At 34.1% G+C, this 17880-nt stretch overlaps 1 protein-coding gene across 2 annotated transcripts in view; it reads left to right on the forward strand.

Annotated features, from left to right (window-relative positions):
* Window positions 1-17880, forward strand: part of DCDC1 (doublecortin domain containing 1) — a 247801-nt gene that overhangs the window by 111539 nt on the left and 118382 nt on the right. The window contains exons 8-13 of one of the 2 annotated variants that reach the window (XM_084521002.1): window positions 5884-6038; window positions 9859-9967; window positions 13839-13920; window positions 15387-15472; window positions 15990-16122; window positions 16568-16725. In XM_084521002.1, the coding sequence (XP_084377128.1) occupies window positions 5884-5982 (99 nt within the window). In that variant the 3' untranslated portion in view covers window positions 5983-6038; window positions 9859-9967; window positions 13839-13920; ... (1 more) ...; window positions 15990-16122; window positions 16568-16725. The remainder of the gene's footprint in view (window positions 1-5883; window positions 6039-9858; window positions 9968-13838; window positions 13921-15386; window positions 15473-15989; window positions 16123-16567; window positions 16726-17880) is intronic. The other variant, XR_014693560.1, reaches the window with a different exon arrangement.

Here is a 17880-nt window from a genome sequence, read left to right on the forward strand (position 1 = left end):
ATTTCAAACTTTCATTTAGATAACTAATTAAAAAACCTTTTTTATTATCTTATTTACTTTTTTTTTTATTTAATGTAGGCTTCTGTTAGATTCATTAGTCTCTTGTTTCTACTTCTAGGTTTTATACTTTAATTGAAGGTCAATTTGATGTTTTCTTAAGTGTGTTTAAGGGAAATTGTACAATGGTTAGTGCAATGAAAGTACCCTGTCTGAAATGTATGTGATAGAAGTTTTGTGTGGCACAATAAAACAGTCAGTGTAATTTTTTACCGCTTTGCAAACTAGCAACTTTGTTTGCAGCTCTAATGATCTAGCTCAGTTGGTTGCTAACTCTCCAACTGACTGTCGTGGGCTGCTAGTCTTGAAGAAACTGTAAGACTGAAAAAGTTGAAGTCTCCAAAAAGGAAGTTATGGCCACTGTTGCTTGTTGTAGACACTGTTCTGGTTGTGCATTTTTTAAACATTTTGAAGTGGGCTAAGAGAAGCATGCTTCTGACTCTTTAAGCACTGTCACAACAGTATTGTCTGTATTCCTGAGATTTGGGCTGTGATCAACCACTAAATGAAATATTGAAAGGTTGAAGCCTTTAACCGACTTATTAGATCATACTGCTGTGATTCACAGGAATTTCCTTGTGGAAATAAGCCAATATAGCACTTCTGCATAAAACAGAAAGGTAGCTTTGCATTGTAAGTCCAAGTGCATTTTGTCCTTTGACTTCATTAATAGGCCAAAATTGTAAGTAAAATAACATTAATATTGAGATGTTTAGGCTGATCCAAAGTATTTTGTGTGTTTGCTACTGAGAAAACGAGGATGGCACTTCCTAGAGAAAATACCATCCAAAGCTATCGGTACTACTGATGTTATGGCCTCTGGCTAAGCTATGACTGATCACCAGGTATTGTACCCATAGGCTGTGATACTTCCTTCTGTAACAGTGTGAAAAATCAGCCATGAACATAAAACATACGGGTAACTGAACTGAGCTTTGCAGACACTTTTGTGTAAGGTACAAGTTTCATATTCTTAGGATGATGTTATAAAAGCTTAAATTTCATCAGTTTTGGAAGATCTGTCTTAGTTATTTTTGGTTTGGTGTTCTCAAGGAACCAAGTCCTTTTCAGTGTACATACTCCTGTGTTTTCAGAAATACTAATTAATTCCGTAAGATGATACAGTGAAACATCTATAATTGCTTTTTTGTGCAGAAGTGTAGACTTTTAATGAAAGATTACCACTTCTGAAAAGGACTGATCTTCCTTGCATCACAAGATCAGCTGTAATGTCTCTGCCCCAAACAAGTGTGGAGGAAGAAATGAGGAGAAGGGCAGTCCTTTTGATCTTTGTATTAGATGTGGGCTGTAGAAGGTATGAAAGTGCCCATGAAGGACAACACAGGGAACTTTTTCATCTTTCACTGTTTGCATTCTCCCTACGTTTCAAATATTTGCCTTATGAAAAGAACAGTGGCTTCAGTAATTAAGAGTTGAAAAGGCTATAGATTCATTTGAATTTCAAACAGGATTGAATTTTATAAAGTGTGAATCAGTACCCTGCAGAAACAATAACTTCTTGGGCTAAAACATGAATGATATATTATTATATATTCCTTTGTTTAATTGCTAGGAGAAAAATCTCTTTTTTTTTCTTTATTTTGTTAGTGTAACCACTGTACCAAGTCACCATGAAAAAAATAAATCTTAAAATGCTTATAGCTCAAGTAAACCCTTTTTTATTTTTTCTATTTACATATCAATATTGCAGAGAACTCTGAACCAGTGAAACATTCATGCAGTGAGAGTGCAGGGGAAGCTGGCTTTTGTGGTGGTGTTTTTTTTTTCTTTTTTTTTTTTTTTTTCTTCCAGTTCTCTGATCAAGTGGCAAAGAAAACTTTACTGTGCTTGGGGGGAATTATACTGTCTTAGCCTTGTGGTTGTTAAAGCAGAAACTGATGACAAAGTAGTTATAGGAAATGTAAAGACATAACTAGGAACTTTTAACTAACCTTACTTTGAAAAAGGCATGGTTGAAATAACACTAGAAGTCAACGTAATTGTTACCATGACAGTCATTGTCCTTATCAATATCCTGTAAATTCCTGTAAAGAGTAGAACAATAACTGAATATGAAATAATTCTCCTCAAAAAGCAGATTTAACCTACCTGTGTATATTTGAAAGTGTTACCACTCTTATTTTACTTTAAACTCCATTCATTTAAAATACACCTTTTCCAACTATTCAGATATTCTGGGAAATTTCTAAGGTTGATAAGTATGCTTAGAGAGTGCATAGGTCAGTGCAAATTTGATTTGATTCTAAACTTTCATTCAAACAATCTCTTGGTCAAATTAATGACTTTATTATTAGATTTCACTGCCTTTTTTTTTTTTTTTTCCTCCATGTGATTCAGCCACAGATGGAAATGCCAGAATGAAAGACAATGGTCATAAATTGAGTGAGAGGAGGTATGATGGTAGAAGAGAGGGGGAAACAAAAGCCCTTTAAGCATGATTAAGTATTGAAGCAAAATGCCAAAATACATTGTAGAATCTCTATCCTTGGAGGTTTCCAAGACCTTAATGGATAAAGCCTTAAGGAACTAGGTTTGAATTAGTGTTGACCCAGCTCTGAACAGGATGTTGGAGTAGATATGCTCACAAGATCCCTTCCAAAATGGGTGCTTCTTTGACTTACTCTTTTGCTTTGTTTTGGTCACCAAAGCCCAAAAAAAAGCATTTTCTTAATGAATTAATGAATTTTCTTTTTTTTAATTTTATTTTTTAAATAGTGGATTTGTTTTTATCCTGTTTTACTGTGGCCCTTCTGCTGCAGCAAGGCAGCTATGAGTAAACCAGCTCCTTGTGATATATGATATATCTTTAATGATTGTAATGCCTTAGTAGTCAAGAATTATCCCTCTTTTTCTGTTCTCTTATCTGACAGCAGAGGGAGCATATTCAAATGAGAGTTGATATTCAAATTTTGGATGGAAGGATAGAGACAGGGTCTTTGATACGGTTATTGGCTAGTGTAGAGCAATGATTTTATTCTTTGGCAGGGATTCTGTTGGAGATGATGGAAACTGTAGGAAAACTGCTACTACTGTTGTCCTATTTTGACTCATCACTGACAACATGGAATAATCTGATGCTATAAAAAGTAAATGCTAAGCTTTCCAAATTTATTCCTAAAGAAAAAGAGGAAACTGTTTTTTGTCACTTTGCAGTGCACTTTAATGGAAACAAGTATATTTAACTTCTTAAAGTTTTTGAAATGTCTTAGATAATGTATATGTGAATATCAGAACAGCTTGGAATAAATAAATTAGAATATATAGTTTAAGTATTTCTCTGATGAAAAATATATAGTTTTCAGTATAACATTAAAATAGTTTTGTAATGTGCTTTTTAAAGCATATTACATATCAGATACTAATAAACCCTTTCTTAGCCTACAGTCACATGCCAAAGACCTATTATTGATATTCTGAATACTAATTGCTTCCACCACATTATCTTTGTTGTGAAGCTTCACCTCTTGATGAATGTAACCAGTCGCTGAGTGCCAAATCAGCCCTATCAAGTTCAAGTCAAAGGTCTGGCAACAACTGAGCCTTTCTACGCTCAAGTACATTAGCGTGTTGCCAACTTTATTGCTAAATTTGAACTACTTGTACTGTGCAGATCTATCTGAAAGGAGATGGTGATACTGTAAGTAGCGTATCATTCAGTCAGCAGAATGAGTATTTACTCAATTAGCTGTCTTAGCCTGGGATAATGTTACACTATTATTTGGAGCTTTGATTTCTGTCAAGAATTACAGGACAAATTAAATATCTAATTCTGGCTATTTATATTTTAAATAAGTTGAGGATAAATGTATTTTTCAGAGTGCAGCTGAATTCGTAGATTTAGTTAATTCTGCTATTCATAGATCAGTGTTCTTTGTAATATACCTAAATGGAAACTTCTTTTTTCACCCCAAATAACCAGGAACAGCCAGTGCTGAAATCTGTCTTATCTAAATGTATTTTATTTTATTTATGGTATATGGGAGAGATTGATAGTACACTTAAAAATATTTTTGATTAATCCTTTAAAATCTGGATGTTGTTAGACTTTTGACTTAAGCTAAATCTCTTCTCTAGTTTGCTGCAAAGAAATTAGCACATCCTAAAGTGTTTAATTCTACTATGTGGCAAAAAGGAATCAAACATACTTTAATTGTCCATTTGTCATATCATAAATTTGATAAGAATTTGCTAAGTAAGAATGTGACTTCTAATACAGGTGTTGTTATGATTCTAGGATGCAAGATAAACAATGTAATGCCTCAACTCATTATACAGCTATGTTACCTTTATCATATTTGACTGTGGAGTGGTCTTTGTACAGTGGAAATACTAATCTTTGTGGTTTAAAGCATTTCTTTTTTTTGTTTGTTCAGGTCAATTACATCTCCCTTTGTATCTAAATTCTGCTTTGAGGTTCACCTAATATTTGCATTTTAAAAAAAAAAAAAGTTGTGAAAAAGCAATCTAAATACGAAGCACATAACTGGAAACCATGGTTGAAGTAAGAATAGGGTGGTCTGAAAACTTCTTTGAATCTACCTAAAAATACATTTATATGGGAAGTTTGTTAGACTCAAATTTTTGTATGCTTTCTTGTATTTCTGCTGTAGTCAATCTAGCAATTAAGGAAAAAAAAATAACTTTTTTCATGGTGTTTCAATTTGTGGCTTCAGATACCAGATGAAAATGCAAAGCCTGTGACATTTCAGATACAGAACTGAAATTTTTCAGTCCAGTTTTTGGATATGCTGCTGAATCATTTATTTTCATACTTAATTAAAATGTTTTAATTATGTTTTAAGGTACAAATGATAAGCTTCAATTACTGTTTATTTTGCTGTTCTGTAGCATAATGTTGTCTGAAACATTTCCAGTAAATAAACTATGTTCATACAGCAGGTTCTTAGAAATGGTAAGCCGTCTTTGCGGACATATTTTTACAAAGAGATCTTAATCAGTTATTCAGAAGTATTATATGGTTGTACAGAAAGATGGACAAACAAAATATTTATAGAAATATAAATATAATGGAAAACCTATCAATGTTCTAAGACAGTGCAATATGATCTAAGAAGCTGTCAGTGGCATTTTCTGTTACAGCTTTTTAAATAAGGCTGAAATTTGCAAAGATAAAATACTGACAATGTTCTTTATTTTACAATACCCAGTGCAGTAAAATGTTGGAAATAAAGTACTTTCACAATACTACTGAAATATATCCATTGCAATTTTAAAGTGGAGCGTAATGAAAAAAAATATTTTGAGCTATTGATTTCTAGCAAAGCTTTAAGTGATCTTCTGTAGTGAATGCACACATTAGAAGCAAAGGCTGTCCAAATGGGACTTTTGGTATGTTTAACCAGCATTGTTTCAGACTTGGAGTAAAACTTTACTTCAGCTCAAAGCTATAGATTTGTTGCAATCTTTGCAGTTCACTGAACTTTTTTTTTGTGCATACATATTTCAAGTAAACTCCATAGTTATAAGTATAACAAGTGACACGTTATGGACCCTAAATCGTTGCACTGTGAAATATGCACAGAAAAAGGACAAATGAAGATATCAAGGGTCTGTTCCATTTTGCACTGAACTGTAAAATGCCACCCTTGTTGTACAGAAGATCACTGGTTCTGAGCAGGGCTCATTGACTGCTAAGTTGTGGATAGTGTTTCACTTTCTGCAACTGTTAATATCCTGGGTTATCCAGGCATAATGACCTCTCTATTTGTGACACATTGTTGAATTTTCTGGTTCTTTTAACTTATTCAAACCTTTTTTTTTTCTTTCTTTCCTCTCCATTCATAGGAAGGCTGGAATGATTCTGAATTGAGCTGTGGTACAGAGCTGCTGAGCTGCTGGTCAGTCAGTTACAGTTGGAATCAGTGGTGGCACATCTGTAGATGAACATAAATGAAAGTACATAGAAAAGGTACTCTACATCTTCACTAGATTTTCTGTAGGTAAGATTACGTAGGAATTTTGCACAACTGCAGAAAATTTGCAATATTGTTTGGTTTTGATAGTTGTGAAATCTGATAAAATAAGTGGTCAGTTTTATAATAACCTATGTTATAGTTGACACTTGATGTTCAATTTATAACTAGAGGTTATAAATTCCAATTTTATAGCTAGTCACCAAATTGCAATTGAATCATAAAAACTTATGTTAAATATATTAAATGGTCTTGAAGTTTAAAATAAAATAAAATTGCATATATTATACAGCATTTAGTTTCTGGGCCTGAATTCTTCCTCTAACCTTGTAAGGATCTGAATTTGGTGAAAGTATGCCATCAGGATGTTAAGATATTTGAAAGCACCCAGAGGAGGGCAATAAAACTAGTAATAGGGCTGGAAGGTATGTCCTGTGAGGAGAGGCTGAGGACACTTTTGTTGCTGAGTCTGGGGAAGAGGAAGCTGAGACAACCTCATCTCTCTCTAACTTCCTCAGGTGGGGAAGCAGAGAGCAAAGCACTGGTCTCTTTCACTGCTAACCCATGTTATTTAGCTTAGTTTCAAATTTGCTGTCTGCTTCTCTTTTATTCTGTTTTCTGTGACTTACAGATCTTATTATGTAGTGAATCTTACTAAACCTTACTGACATGATAGAAAAAATATTTGCTAATTTCAGAGGACTTTAAAACCCAGGCGCAGAAAAGCAAATAATATGAAGGATCTAATCTTCAGTACTGCATCCTTTTCTCATGACATCAATCCATGTTATTGTCTGTCATTGAAACACAAAATTACACTGAATGTAGTGGCTGCATTCATTCAGGGAAATACAAGAAGAAGTATACCATAAGTAGCAGTGGAACAAAGAAAAATTTTAGGTGCTTGGCCTTTTTCCACTTCGACTGTCTAAGGACTACAGATACCAGGTTATAGCTTCTTGATGAAACATGAACCATGTTTCATAAGGGAATCACTGATACGTAATGCTGAGTCAAGCCAATTTATTTAGAAAACTGGGGAAAAGACTACCAGAGCTCGAGCAGATATCTGGAGAGGTGGCAAAGCTGCGAACTTAAAAACTTTTGACAGCGCTTAAGGAGCTTATTATTAGACTATTTTAAATGTTACCACATTAATGCCCTGAGACTGATTCTGTGTTTGCTCTCACTCTTTCCAAATCATGTTAATATCATAGAGGTAGGAAGTTACAAGCATACAGAATAAGTACATCAGATGCAGCAGTTCACAAACTTTTTTTGGAGGATACACTGGAGGATAAAGACTGTGCTGATTCACTGCCAAGTATGTAGTACCAAGCATGTAGCGAAGGAAACATCTGCAGGCACACTGGAGCTCCAGGTTTGACTACTATTTCTGGAGCCAGCTGTGACTTTCATCAGATTTTAAAATGATCCCTGGGTGGGTCTACAAATAATGGAGAAGAGCAAACCACAGCCAGTGTTGTCACTTAATTAAGTGGACAAATCAAAGAGCAATAAAATGCAGGTTCTTTTTAGACTATATACATGAAATACATGATAAAGGATGAAACTACTTGCACAAATTGTTTTTAAAATGCCTACTTCCAATGAGAGATACATCTTCAAAATTCAGCTTTTGAAAATTTTGTGTGAAAAGTGATCCTCTTCGTAATGCTAATGTTTACATCCAGATTCTATACAACTAATGGAATAGCAGTGGTAGTGCATAAACAGATTTTATTGGTAGCTAATATATAAGGCTGCAGGTGGGATGACTACAGTTAATGGACTTGAAGCAGCTTATGGTTCCTTTAAATATATCCAACGCGTTTTCTCTTACCTAAAATTCTTAGTTCTCTAAGTTTTGAGGTGGAATAGTATAAAATACCACTTGTACATATTTTTAATAAACCTTTGCTTTCAGATATTAGATTGATAAAATACTTTGGTATTGTTTAATTTGGTAAGTACAGCTATGTGATATACAAAAAAGCTCACAAGCTAAACTATACTTATGAAAGGAAATACCATTTAAAACCTTTCACAAGTGTGTTCCTGCACTGACAAAAGGACAGGTTAATCTTCTGGGCAATTATTTGTTGAATCACATATAGTTTAAGTTTAATCACATGCCTGTTTAATGCAACATTTAAAAGGGCAAAAACCTCTTGTTTTTCATCTGGATTTAAGAATGTTCTGAAATTCTCCGTTGGTAACTGAAGTCTTTATGGTGTGATGAGATTATACCAACAAAAGGTATATCTTAAATTTAGTTATTGATCATAACATTCCATATAGTTCAAGTACTTTAAAATATTCTGCTTGCTGGTTTTCTACACAGCACCTGTAAAAGCACCTGCCAATACGTGCAGCGTTCACTTATCAGTAGGCCTTTGCCACTGCAGAAGGATCAAGGGAAAAGTTCTTTTAATAGATGATATCTATTAACTTGTTCAGCATGAGAGATCATTTGCTAAGATGGATATGTTCCCAATGGCATAGCTCTGAGGGTCACTGTGCCTTTTACGCCTGTGCTTCACAGAAAAGAAACAATTGGATAGGATAGGGTGAATGTTTTACTAGACCATTGGGCACATTGATTTTTATTTTCATGGATATGTAGATCAAATTGAAATAACCTAAAGGGGCTGATGTGATACCCTGGGACTGTTGCAGATGTCAAGATTTGTAGTAAGTCTGTATATTTCTAGTTCTTGGTGCTCCCTGTAGAAAAATAGCATGGGGTGTCATTGAGATCTGTCACTTGCTGACACTTGGGGGAAAAAAATAACCCCTACCTCTGCTAGACATTTCTAAGACATATCCCAGATGAACAAGATTGTGTACTGAACCTAGTTTTGATTTATTTACATTTAAAGTAAGCGTTATGCAAGTTAGACACGCATGGTCCTGGCTAGCTGATATATCCTTAAGCAACTGTCTGTATACTGGAATGCAAAGAGTTCTGTCTTGCCTGATGTAGGATGTGACTTCAGAAATGTGTTTTTGTAAACACCCTGAAACTACTGATCAGGAACAGTTTCTATTTCGAGACTTGATGACATTGCATCTACTTGAGCAACCTCTGTTCAACTGACACGTGAAAAATGAAAATAAAAAAGAAAACTATTAAGAGCACTATAAAATGTCAAAATTAATAGAGAACGTAGTAATGTGGACAACTAAAATGAAGAAAAGCAAAACAAACTAAAATTTATTTGAAAGTTTGGCTTCTGAATTCTGCAGGAATATTACGCTTTAGAAGAATTTACAGATTTTTAAATCATTTTCCCCCCTAAGGCTCAGGAAAAATTGTTATATGCATTATTTAAATTGCAGAGGAAGAAGGAATATAAATTGTTTTAAATATCAGAATCATTCTTCTCTTGTATGTATGTAGTAGCTTTTTTGAAGTTATTCACATTTTAAAAAAGCAATCCGACTTACTTGGGTGAATATAAAGTTATCTTTACATAATGTTAGCTTTAGTAGTTCTACCTGTAACAGTATGAGTTTCAGTTTTATGACAATCTGATATTTATTCAGCTAATATATGTAAAATTGTAATTTAAAGTTTAATGTTGTAGAACTTGCCAGGCTGACAGGAAGACAGCAGTTCTTGTTTTAGTTACAGGAATAGAAATTTCTCCTTGTTAACGTCTTATTCCCAATTTGCATATCTAATGTACAGAAGTTGTTCAGATACTCTTCTGGTAGGTCCAGAAAGGTTGATTGTAATGCAAAAGTGTCCAAAGACATCAATCAGGGAGAGTTGATATTGATTTTATATGCTTTGAATCATGAGCTGATTTTAAATACTTTTAATTGCTATATGTAACTAAAGGTTTGGACCACTTCATTTGGAGACTGATCCACAGAGCTGGGAAATCAATTTTGCTTCAGTAACTAAATCTTTGGTTTAACCTGTGGTAGCCTTTGGAGCAGGATATCAGGTGAGATCTTTTACGGTTCCTTTGTATTTATACTCTGTTAACCACAATTGTGATTCTTCTAATTAAGTTCATTAAGTACAGGTTTGTTTTTTTTTTATTATTATTATTATTTTTCAGTATCTTTTAAGGAGAAGGCTGATCATGCCCTTGCGGACAATCAGCTTGCCTGGAACACTCATTGCTCTTGTTTAACTCAATCACTCCAGCAGTCCTTTATTATCTAAAATATTATCCAAACACATAGTGAAGGTAAAATTCACTTCTGGCATACTGATTGGGTTTACCTGAGTCAGAACAATGTGATTGAGGTAAGCAGCTGAATTATATTCCAGTAGCAAAGAATGAAAGATAGAAAAGGATTTTCAAAAATCTTCATTTTAGTAACAAATGTGGATACAAATACTGCTAGTCATTAATGAGAAATGTAATAATTTGGAACCTGATTTTAAAATGCCCATGCCCTTGATATCGTATAGAGAGAACAGTTCTGGTTGAGGTAGCTTTTCTGATTTAGTTTCCATTACTATAAAAATATATTTATTCCTTTTCACTTCAAAAATTCTTAATGCATGATTAATTTTCTATTCCTTTTATCCAATAAACTGAGCTGCAGAGACCTTATTTCTTCTTCACATCTTTATTTACTGTTAGGTACTTATCCATGGTGTTTTCAGAAATCAACCTTTTTTTCCCCTTGTGAAATCATGGTATTTGAAGTGTAAATGCCAATTTTTATTTATTTATTTATTGTAAAATGAAATGCAACTTTTTGAAGTACTCATTTTGTAACAGAGACAAGTAGCATCTATCAGTTGTGAGTTTAGGAAGTAATGGCTCCATCTGCTGTTAGGTGTGGTATTATTTCTGCATTAGGCAAATAGCGGATTTTGGGATGTGTCTTTCTTTTTAAATGTATTCTCTTTTTCTTTTGGGGGGGGGGGGGGGGAATTCTTACCACCGTAAACACTGTAGTCTTACTACAATAATTCCTGTTTCTGTTTTCTAAATATTTTGTATTTATCAAATAAATTAATATAAATATAAAACTAATAAAAACAGTGCAGGACTTTACTTGTAATTTTTTTAATGCTTTTTTTCTTGAATTGTAGTTCACATTTTAAATTATTTAGATTACATCATGAAAATATATCTTATTCTTCAGTCGGTATAATAACTTGTTATAACTAGAAGTCAGTATTTAGAAGTGAGGCTAACTCTGAAAGAAATCTGAAGAGCAATCTAAAATGAGATGCATGCTCCAACGCTTTTAAATTCATTCATTATCAGAGGCTTAAAATGCATTCTGGGAAAGCATTTAAGACACTTAAGCTCAAGCCTGATATGCTACTAACACATCCTGTTAACATTGAACAAGGATTGAATATAGGGATTTAGTTTATAGAAGAAACATGGCAAAAAGCTTTAATAAGTAGTGCGATGTTCTTTGATCGAAGAAGTTAGAGGCATCTTATTTTTATTGCAGGACACGCAGCACATTTATGTGAAATTAATGTGCTGTGGGAAATCCTTTATAGCAGTTTCTAATGTTATTGTGTATGAATATCAATAAATCAAAAACCAATCCACTGTCAAAACAGGTGTTCTAAAAGCTGGCTCTCAATAACAAGAAAAAAAAAAATCTTGATCTTCAGATCTAAACAGAAATGGTAAATTTAAAAGCATCCTTCCTCCTCCAAGGAGTATTTAAAAATAAATAAATAATTACAACAGAAAATTTTCAAAATAACAGTGAGTTACTGTTTTGCTTACTTTTAGTAGTTAAAGGAAATAGCACATAGTTTAAAACATATTGATTAAAATTAGGTATATTTTCCTGGGTGTAACTATGCTGCTGAGAGGTTCCTTTCTACTTCGGTCAGGTGAAGTCTTCAAATTATAACAAAAATCTGGACAGTATGATCACAATGATCTTCATACAGCGTTGACAGGCACTCCTCTTTATTAGTGTGTGTTGCTGATGATGAGAACCCTGAGCTCTTGTTTGAGTTCTGGTGTTTTGTAGGTCAGCAGGTTCATACACATTACTATCAGCACGGACAGCATCCATGGACATCAGTGGAAGTGTGAAAGAGTATTCACCAAAGCATAGGGTTTTTTTTTTCTTTATTTTTTTTTTCCCAGCAGCTTTGTCATCTAAAAAAAAAAATAAATAAATTTAAAAGGTTAGGTTGCATTAGCATATAAGTGCTTTATATCCAGTGATTCATGCTGTTGAGGATTCTTTAAATTGTGCCTTTGAGCATTTGATCATGTTAAACACATGAACATTTTAAAAATGTTTACAGAAATGTTGGAAATGTCTGCAGTGCTATATACTGATAACCTTGGGAAAAATGGGGGAAAAAAAATTAACAAAACCCTGCCAAGTAATAGCAGATCTAGCAGATCTATTACCTTCTAGCAGTAGATTTCCCTTTTTCATCTTTTCAGATTGACATTGGATTCAACTTGATTACTCAGACAAGTTGAATAGACAGATAAACTGGAGACTGTGTTCCTACTGCATTGTATGCTATTAGGAATTATTCTAGAATGCTTTGAATAATCACAAAATATTGTCACAAAATGTCAGCTGTACTATTCCTTATTTCAGTAGGCATACTGATTATTTACTTCAATATAAAATATACTTCAACATTAAAAAAAAATTGCAGTTTAGAAACCTCTTTCCTTATAATATACAAAGTTTCTGATTATAACAGCTACAATACTTCAGTTCTAGCCTGTATGTCTTCTAGAGGGGAAAAAATACTAACAACAGTAGGTCTGTTTGAAACATGTTGTATTTCTCTATATATTTCCTATCACATTCACTTTATTTGTAGTGTCATGTTATTTTAAGTTGCAGCATATGTAGGCTAACAAAAACTGACATAAAGGAAAGCAGCAAAATGCAGTGTAATGATATGTGACACATCATCCAGACTGAGAAGAAAATGTACTTTCTTGGATTTAATACCTGCTGCTTACTGTATTTGCCATTAATGTACACTCTCCTCTATGCAATCAACATATAGTTAACTTCTTTTTTATGTGAGAGAATAGTATCTACTGAAAAACAGTAAAATCCTGAGGTATTTATTAAGTCACTGATCCATAATTCAATCATGACTTTGTTTTTCTTTTTCACAAACTTTGTTCTTATGTAGAGAGGAAAAAATAATTTTATATTTCCCCCCCTTGAATGTTTATTAGCCTAAAAATGTAACGATATCCTTACTTGCAGTAGGTCAAGTTGTATACTCTTTTTCAGGTAAATGTTACGGATAATTTATAAGTAAAAATTTCAATTTGAGAAAGTGAGCAAGATAAGCTAATTGTGTTCTTCAGTGTGCTTTGCTGCGAGTTTTGAAGGTGCATTTCCCAATAGGTTTCTACATAAGTGGTGTGCACTGAAAGCAAAATCTATCCTAGATGCATGTGCTGAAATGTGTTTAGGACTAAAAATAAAACTTTATAAAGTATTATTTGATTAAGAGTAGAACTGTCTGCAAAACAGTTTTCCTGTCCTGGAAAGGTTTGAGGTTTTTGTCACGTTCATCACCAGGAGTTCATTGTGTGTTCACTTCTCTGAAAGAGAGAGGTTCTCCTGTGTACCCACAGTGGCTGTTTAAAGCCAAGGAAATGCGGGCCTATAGGTACTGTGATGAATCAGACAGAAACAAGGACTCCCTCATCAGCTTCCATGCCGTCTGGCCTACTGGCATAAACGTGCTGCACAGTGCCATGTGGCAAGCTGGGTTTGAGTACCAATGTGGTTAATAACTATCATTTTACTGTGTTAATTTTAACTTAGATTTGTTCTGTTTGTTGTCATTGCATGGCTGCCAAATGCTTTGTTCTGGCACAGAAGAAATGATGGCATGGAGTCAGGAAGAAAAGGTGAAAAATGAACAAGAAAGAAAACAGAACCACTTCTCTTAGTAGCACTGGTAAGTAAGGTGAGCATAATGTTCTTGTAGAGGAAGAGTGTTATTTAAGGAAATAGACTCCAAGCTCACAGTTCATATAGCCGGGTCTGAAAAGTATGCCAGAAATCTAAGTTAGCGTATTCCATCAGAATTAAAATACAGATGGAACTGAAGCAGCACAGGAAACTTTAATGATACATGGTCTATTCAAGGTGATAAACAGGAGAGGAGTTAACATTACTGATTGGTAATTTTTGTTGTTGTTTACTTAAGAAGTAAAAACACCCCACTCTTTGCTGTACTGCTGCTGTTGTGAAGGGATTTAATTTAAAGGAAAGTGTCTTCCTAAATTGAAAATATCTGCACTCATGGGAAACGTCTAACAGAAAGCTAAATTAAAAATAATGTAGCTGAAGCTTTAAAAATAAACAAACAAACAAACAAAACGCTTTATTGTTAAGCATGTCTAGTAAAATTTAAGGTCAGAACAACAAATTAAACATTATGAAGTGTTCTTAAGGTATGAACAAAAAAGTTCTCTCAGAACATGAGAGTAGATTTGAGTTTAGGTGTTTAGGTGTTTCGCTTTTTGTTCAAGCCTAGAAGTTCTGCTGAATCAGTGGAATGTCCATGCAGAACTGGCTTTGGAAAATGTCTGGGTGCTTAAGTATTGTAGCAATACCTACCTTAAAAATGAAATTTTTTATGTTGATACACTCATGAGTGACATAACAGAGAAAAAAGATGGCTTTTCCTATACTTCTGAGGTACTTCAGCCTGTAACTCTAAGAGTTTAATACGTTAATAGATTTGTTTGCTAGTGTTAACTGTCAAACTGTTTGAATAGTTACTAGTTTTGGTCTAACTTTTTGTGGTAAATATCTATACATTTTCTATTAAAGATAGTACAGATGGTCACAGAATTTAAAACTAAAGCCTAATCAAATAAAATGTATATTAAGGCAAGACTCCAAAACGTGATTGGTATCAAAGAGTGAAGCACATTGTCTTACATGTGCTTCAACCACACCGTTGCTAGGTGGTCAAGGGAAGTGATTGTCCCGCTCTACCCTGTGCTGGTGCGGCCTCACCTCGAGTACCATGTGCAGTTTGAGGTACCATAGTATAAGGCCATAAAACTATTAGAGATCCTCCAAAGGAGGGTGACAAAGGTGGTGAAGGGTCTAGAGGGGAAGACACATGAGGAGCAGCTGAAGTAACTGGGATTGTTCAGCCCAGAGAAGAGGAAACTGAGGGGAGGCCTCATGGCGGCCTGCAGCTCCCTCACGAGGGGGGTGAAGGGGCAGGCGCTGAGCTCTGGGGACAGTGACAGGACCTGAGGGAACAGCATGGAGCTGGGACAGGGGAGGGTCAGGCTGGATTTTTGGGTGCTCCTGTGTGGAGTCAGGAGTTGAACTCCATGATCCTTGTGGATCCCTTCCAACTGAGGATACTCCATGATTATAAATAAAAAAACATTCTTCCAGTTTCACCATGGGCACAGACTTCTGACAACTGCTTGGATAGAAGTGTTGGAGCCTGAGAAATTGGCATGTTTCGGGTGTTTGGCCATGTAAGCAAGGATCAACAGAGTATTAAGTAGATAAATGATTTTATTTACTAATTAAAATAGTAACATTTTCTTTGATTTAAGATAATCAAAAATGTATGTATATGGTATGTTTTAATTTAGAATATGCCATATAAAATTCCTTTAATGTTTCATGGAAATGCCTACCTAAATAAGTCACTTAATTACATATGATTATCTAAATATAAGGATACATTTTTTCCTCATGTTTATAAGAATTCCTGTTTTGAGAGCTGTCAGTCTTTATTCTTAAACTGATACATAATGATAAAAGATTTATATACATTTTTCACTTGAGTGCATATGAAAAAGTCATTATCTAGTTGTACATTCAAAAACTTTGTGAAATACTAAGTTATTTACACACAGGAACTTCTTGTAATATTGCCTACATTGATGACCACTTTTCCCATCATTCCTGGTGTTTAGATTGTTGTGATTCTGCTGATAAAGCTGATGTTTTTCTTCAGTATTCCTCTGCCTCTGTCCTTTCCTACAGGCTTACCCTGAGTTTGTCCTGACCTACCTAGAGGAACTAAATGAAAGAGGAGGTGACCCAGACAGAAAACCGCATTCACCATGAGGCCTGATCTGCAGCTCATCGGGAGATAGACAGCAGCTCAGCAGAAGAGGTCATAGTATTAAGCCAGAGGCAGATCAGAGACAGTCCTTTCAAAAACACATTTTGAAAGGGGAAATAGTGTGGAAGTCAACTAATTTCCTTAAATAACCTAATTTGATTTCTTAATTTAATAAAGTGTTTATATACTAAGCAAATAATAGTTGTAGACAGGATTTTAATGAATAAACATGTATTTTGTATGTGTTTAGATCTCAGAACTATTTTATATTCTCTATGAGAAAAAAAATTGAAATTTCGTATTTTCTATATGGAGAAACTTTGAAGGAAGGAAAGGAAACAAAAATCACTCTGTGGGTTTGTTTCTTGATGCATCTTGACATAACTATTCGTATTTCTGACATTTGCTGTTGATCAACAGCCTTACTTGGAGAAGTAGACACACATTATTTTAATTAACAATTTATAAATTGCATGCTTGTACTTCCATCTCTTAGATACCGCAAAAAAATGTCAGCAACCCCAATCAGAAACAACTTTCAGGACCTTTGGACGCCCATTTAATGCCTGCAGATCCCCTAGGGGAGACTACACAGCTGACAGTGGCACTGGTGAGGAAACTAGAAGAGAAACATCCTAAGGCCTCAGCTCAAAGGTAAGCCACTGACAGAACTGATATTTATTGTTCAATGACATTAGATGTTTTCCTTCAGTTTCATGTAAGATTGATTTCCTGGATATTATTGAAATATCTCAGAAACCCTCTGGCTGATAAGCGAACATGGATTTTGCCTAAAATTAATGAAAAAGGGTGACATTTATGTGCATTTCTTTTAAAGATTGATGTGTAGAATGTTTGATAATTGAAAATTTATTTTTCAGTTTTATCTAAAAACCTCGCGTTACACAAATTACATAAAGAAATATAGCTTCTATCAACATTGTGACATCTTTTGTGCCACAAGATTTAAATTTAAATGGTTAATGCTTTGTTATAAACCTTGGAAGTCATGCTGAGCTGAAGTACTAAGTGACACAGTTACTTTCAATATAGGACTGTATTTTAATTTGAGTAAGAGTTTAATAGTAATGTTTTTAATTACTTCTACTTACAGAAGGCAGAAAATGTTGCCCTGGTTTGAAGGTTCTTCATAACTGGGGAAAAAAAAAGTTTTAACTAGCCAAATGCCATTCTTTAGATGTTTTTGAGCTTTTGGGAGTTTTCTTAGATCAAAACATTAAGAAAAAAGAGCCTCCCATTCAAATGGAAGGCCACTAGACGTTACCCAATATCATAATGAAAGTTGAATTAAGTAAGTTTTTGAATATTAAGCTAAAAAACTTCTTTTGGTGAACACAGACATTTGATTTTGAAGATTATCTGCAGTTAAAATAGTTTATAAGCATTGAATGCTTGACTTTGTGTCTTTATGCATTTCTTTCCACCAAAAGTGGAGTTACACAGTCTAAAGTATTTTTCTGAACTATAATTATTAAAATAATAAATAAATAACATTATTGTCAAAAACATTGTTAAATAGCAGTGGCAACTAATTCAAAATTCTTGCAATTATCTCTGTTACGGAAGTCCTAAGTGAGATAAATCCTCATTTCCTGCTGTTTTTCAGCAGACTGTGATAGACTAACGTATTCTGTAGCTCATAGAATACTTTCAATGCCCTTCTGGAAGATGATGTGAGAAATAAGAGAAAGGTTTCTATCCTTCTATCTATTCCAATGTAGGAATGAAATTTGCCATTCTTTACAGTACATGAAAAACTGTCACAGGTGCTAATGAAGAATACATTGT

Source organism: Aythya ferina (assembly GCF_964211825.1).
Source record: "Aythya ferina genome assembly, chromosome: 5".
In the NCBI taxonomy this organism is placed as follows: domain Eukaryota; kingdom Metazoa; phylum Chordata; class Aves; order Anseriformes; family Anatidae; genus Aythya; species Aythya ferina.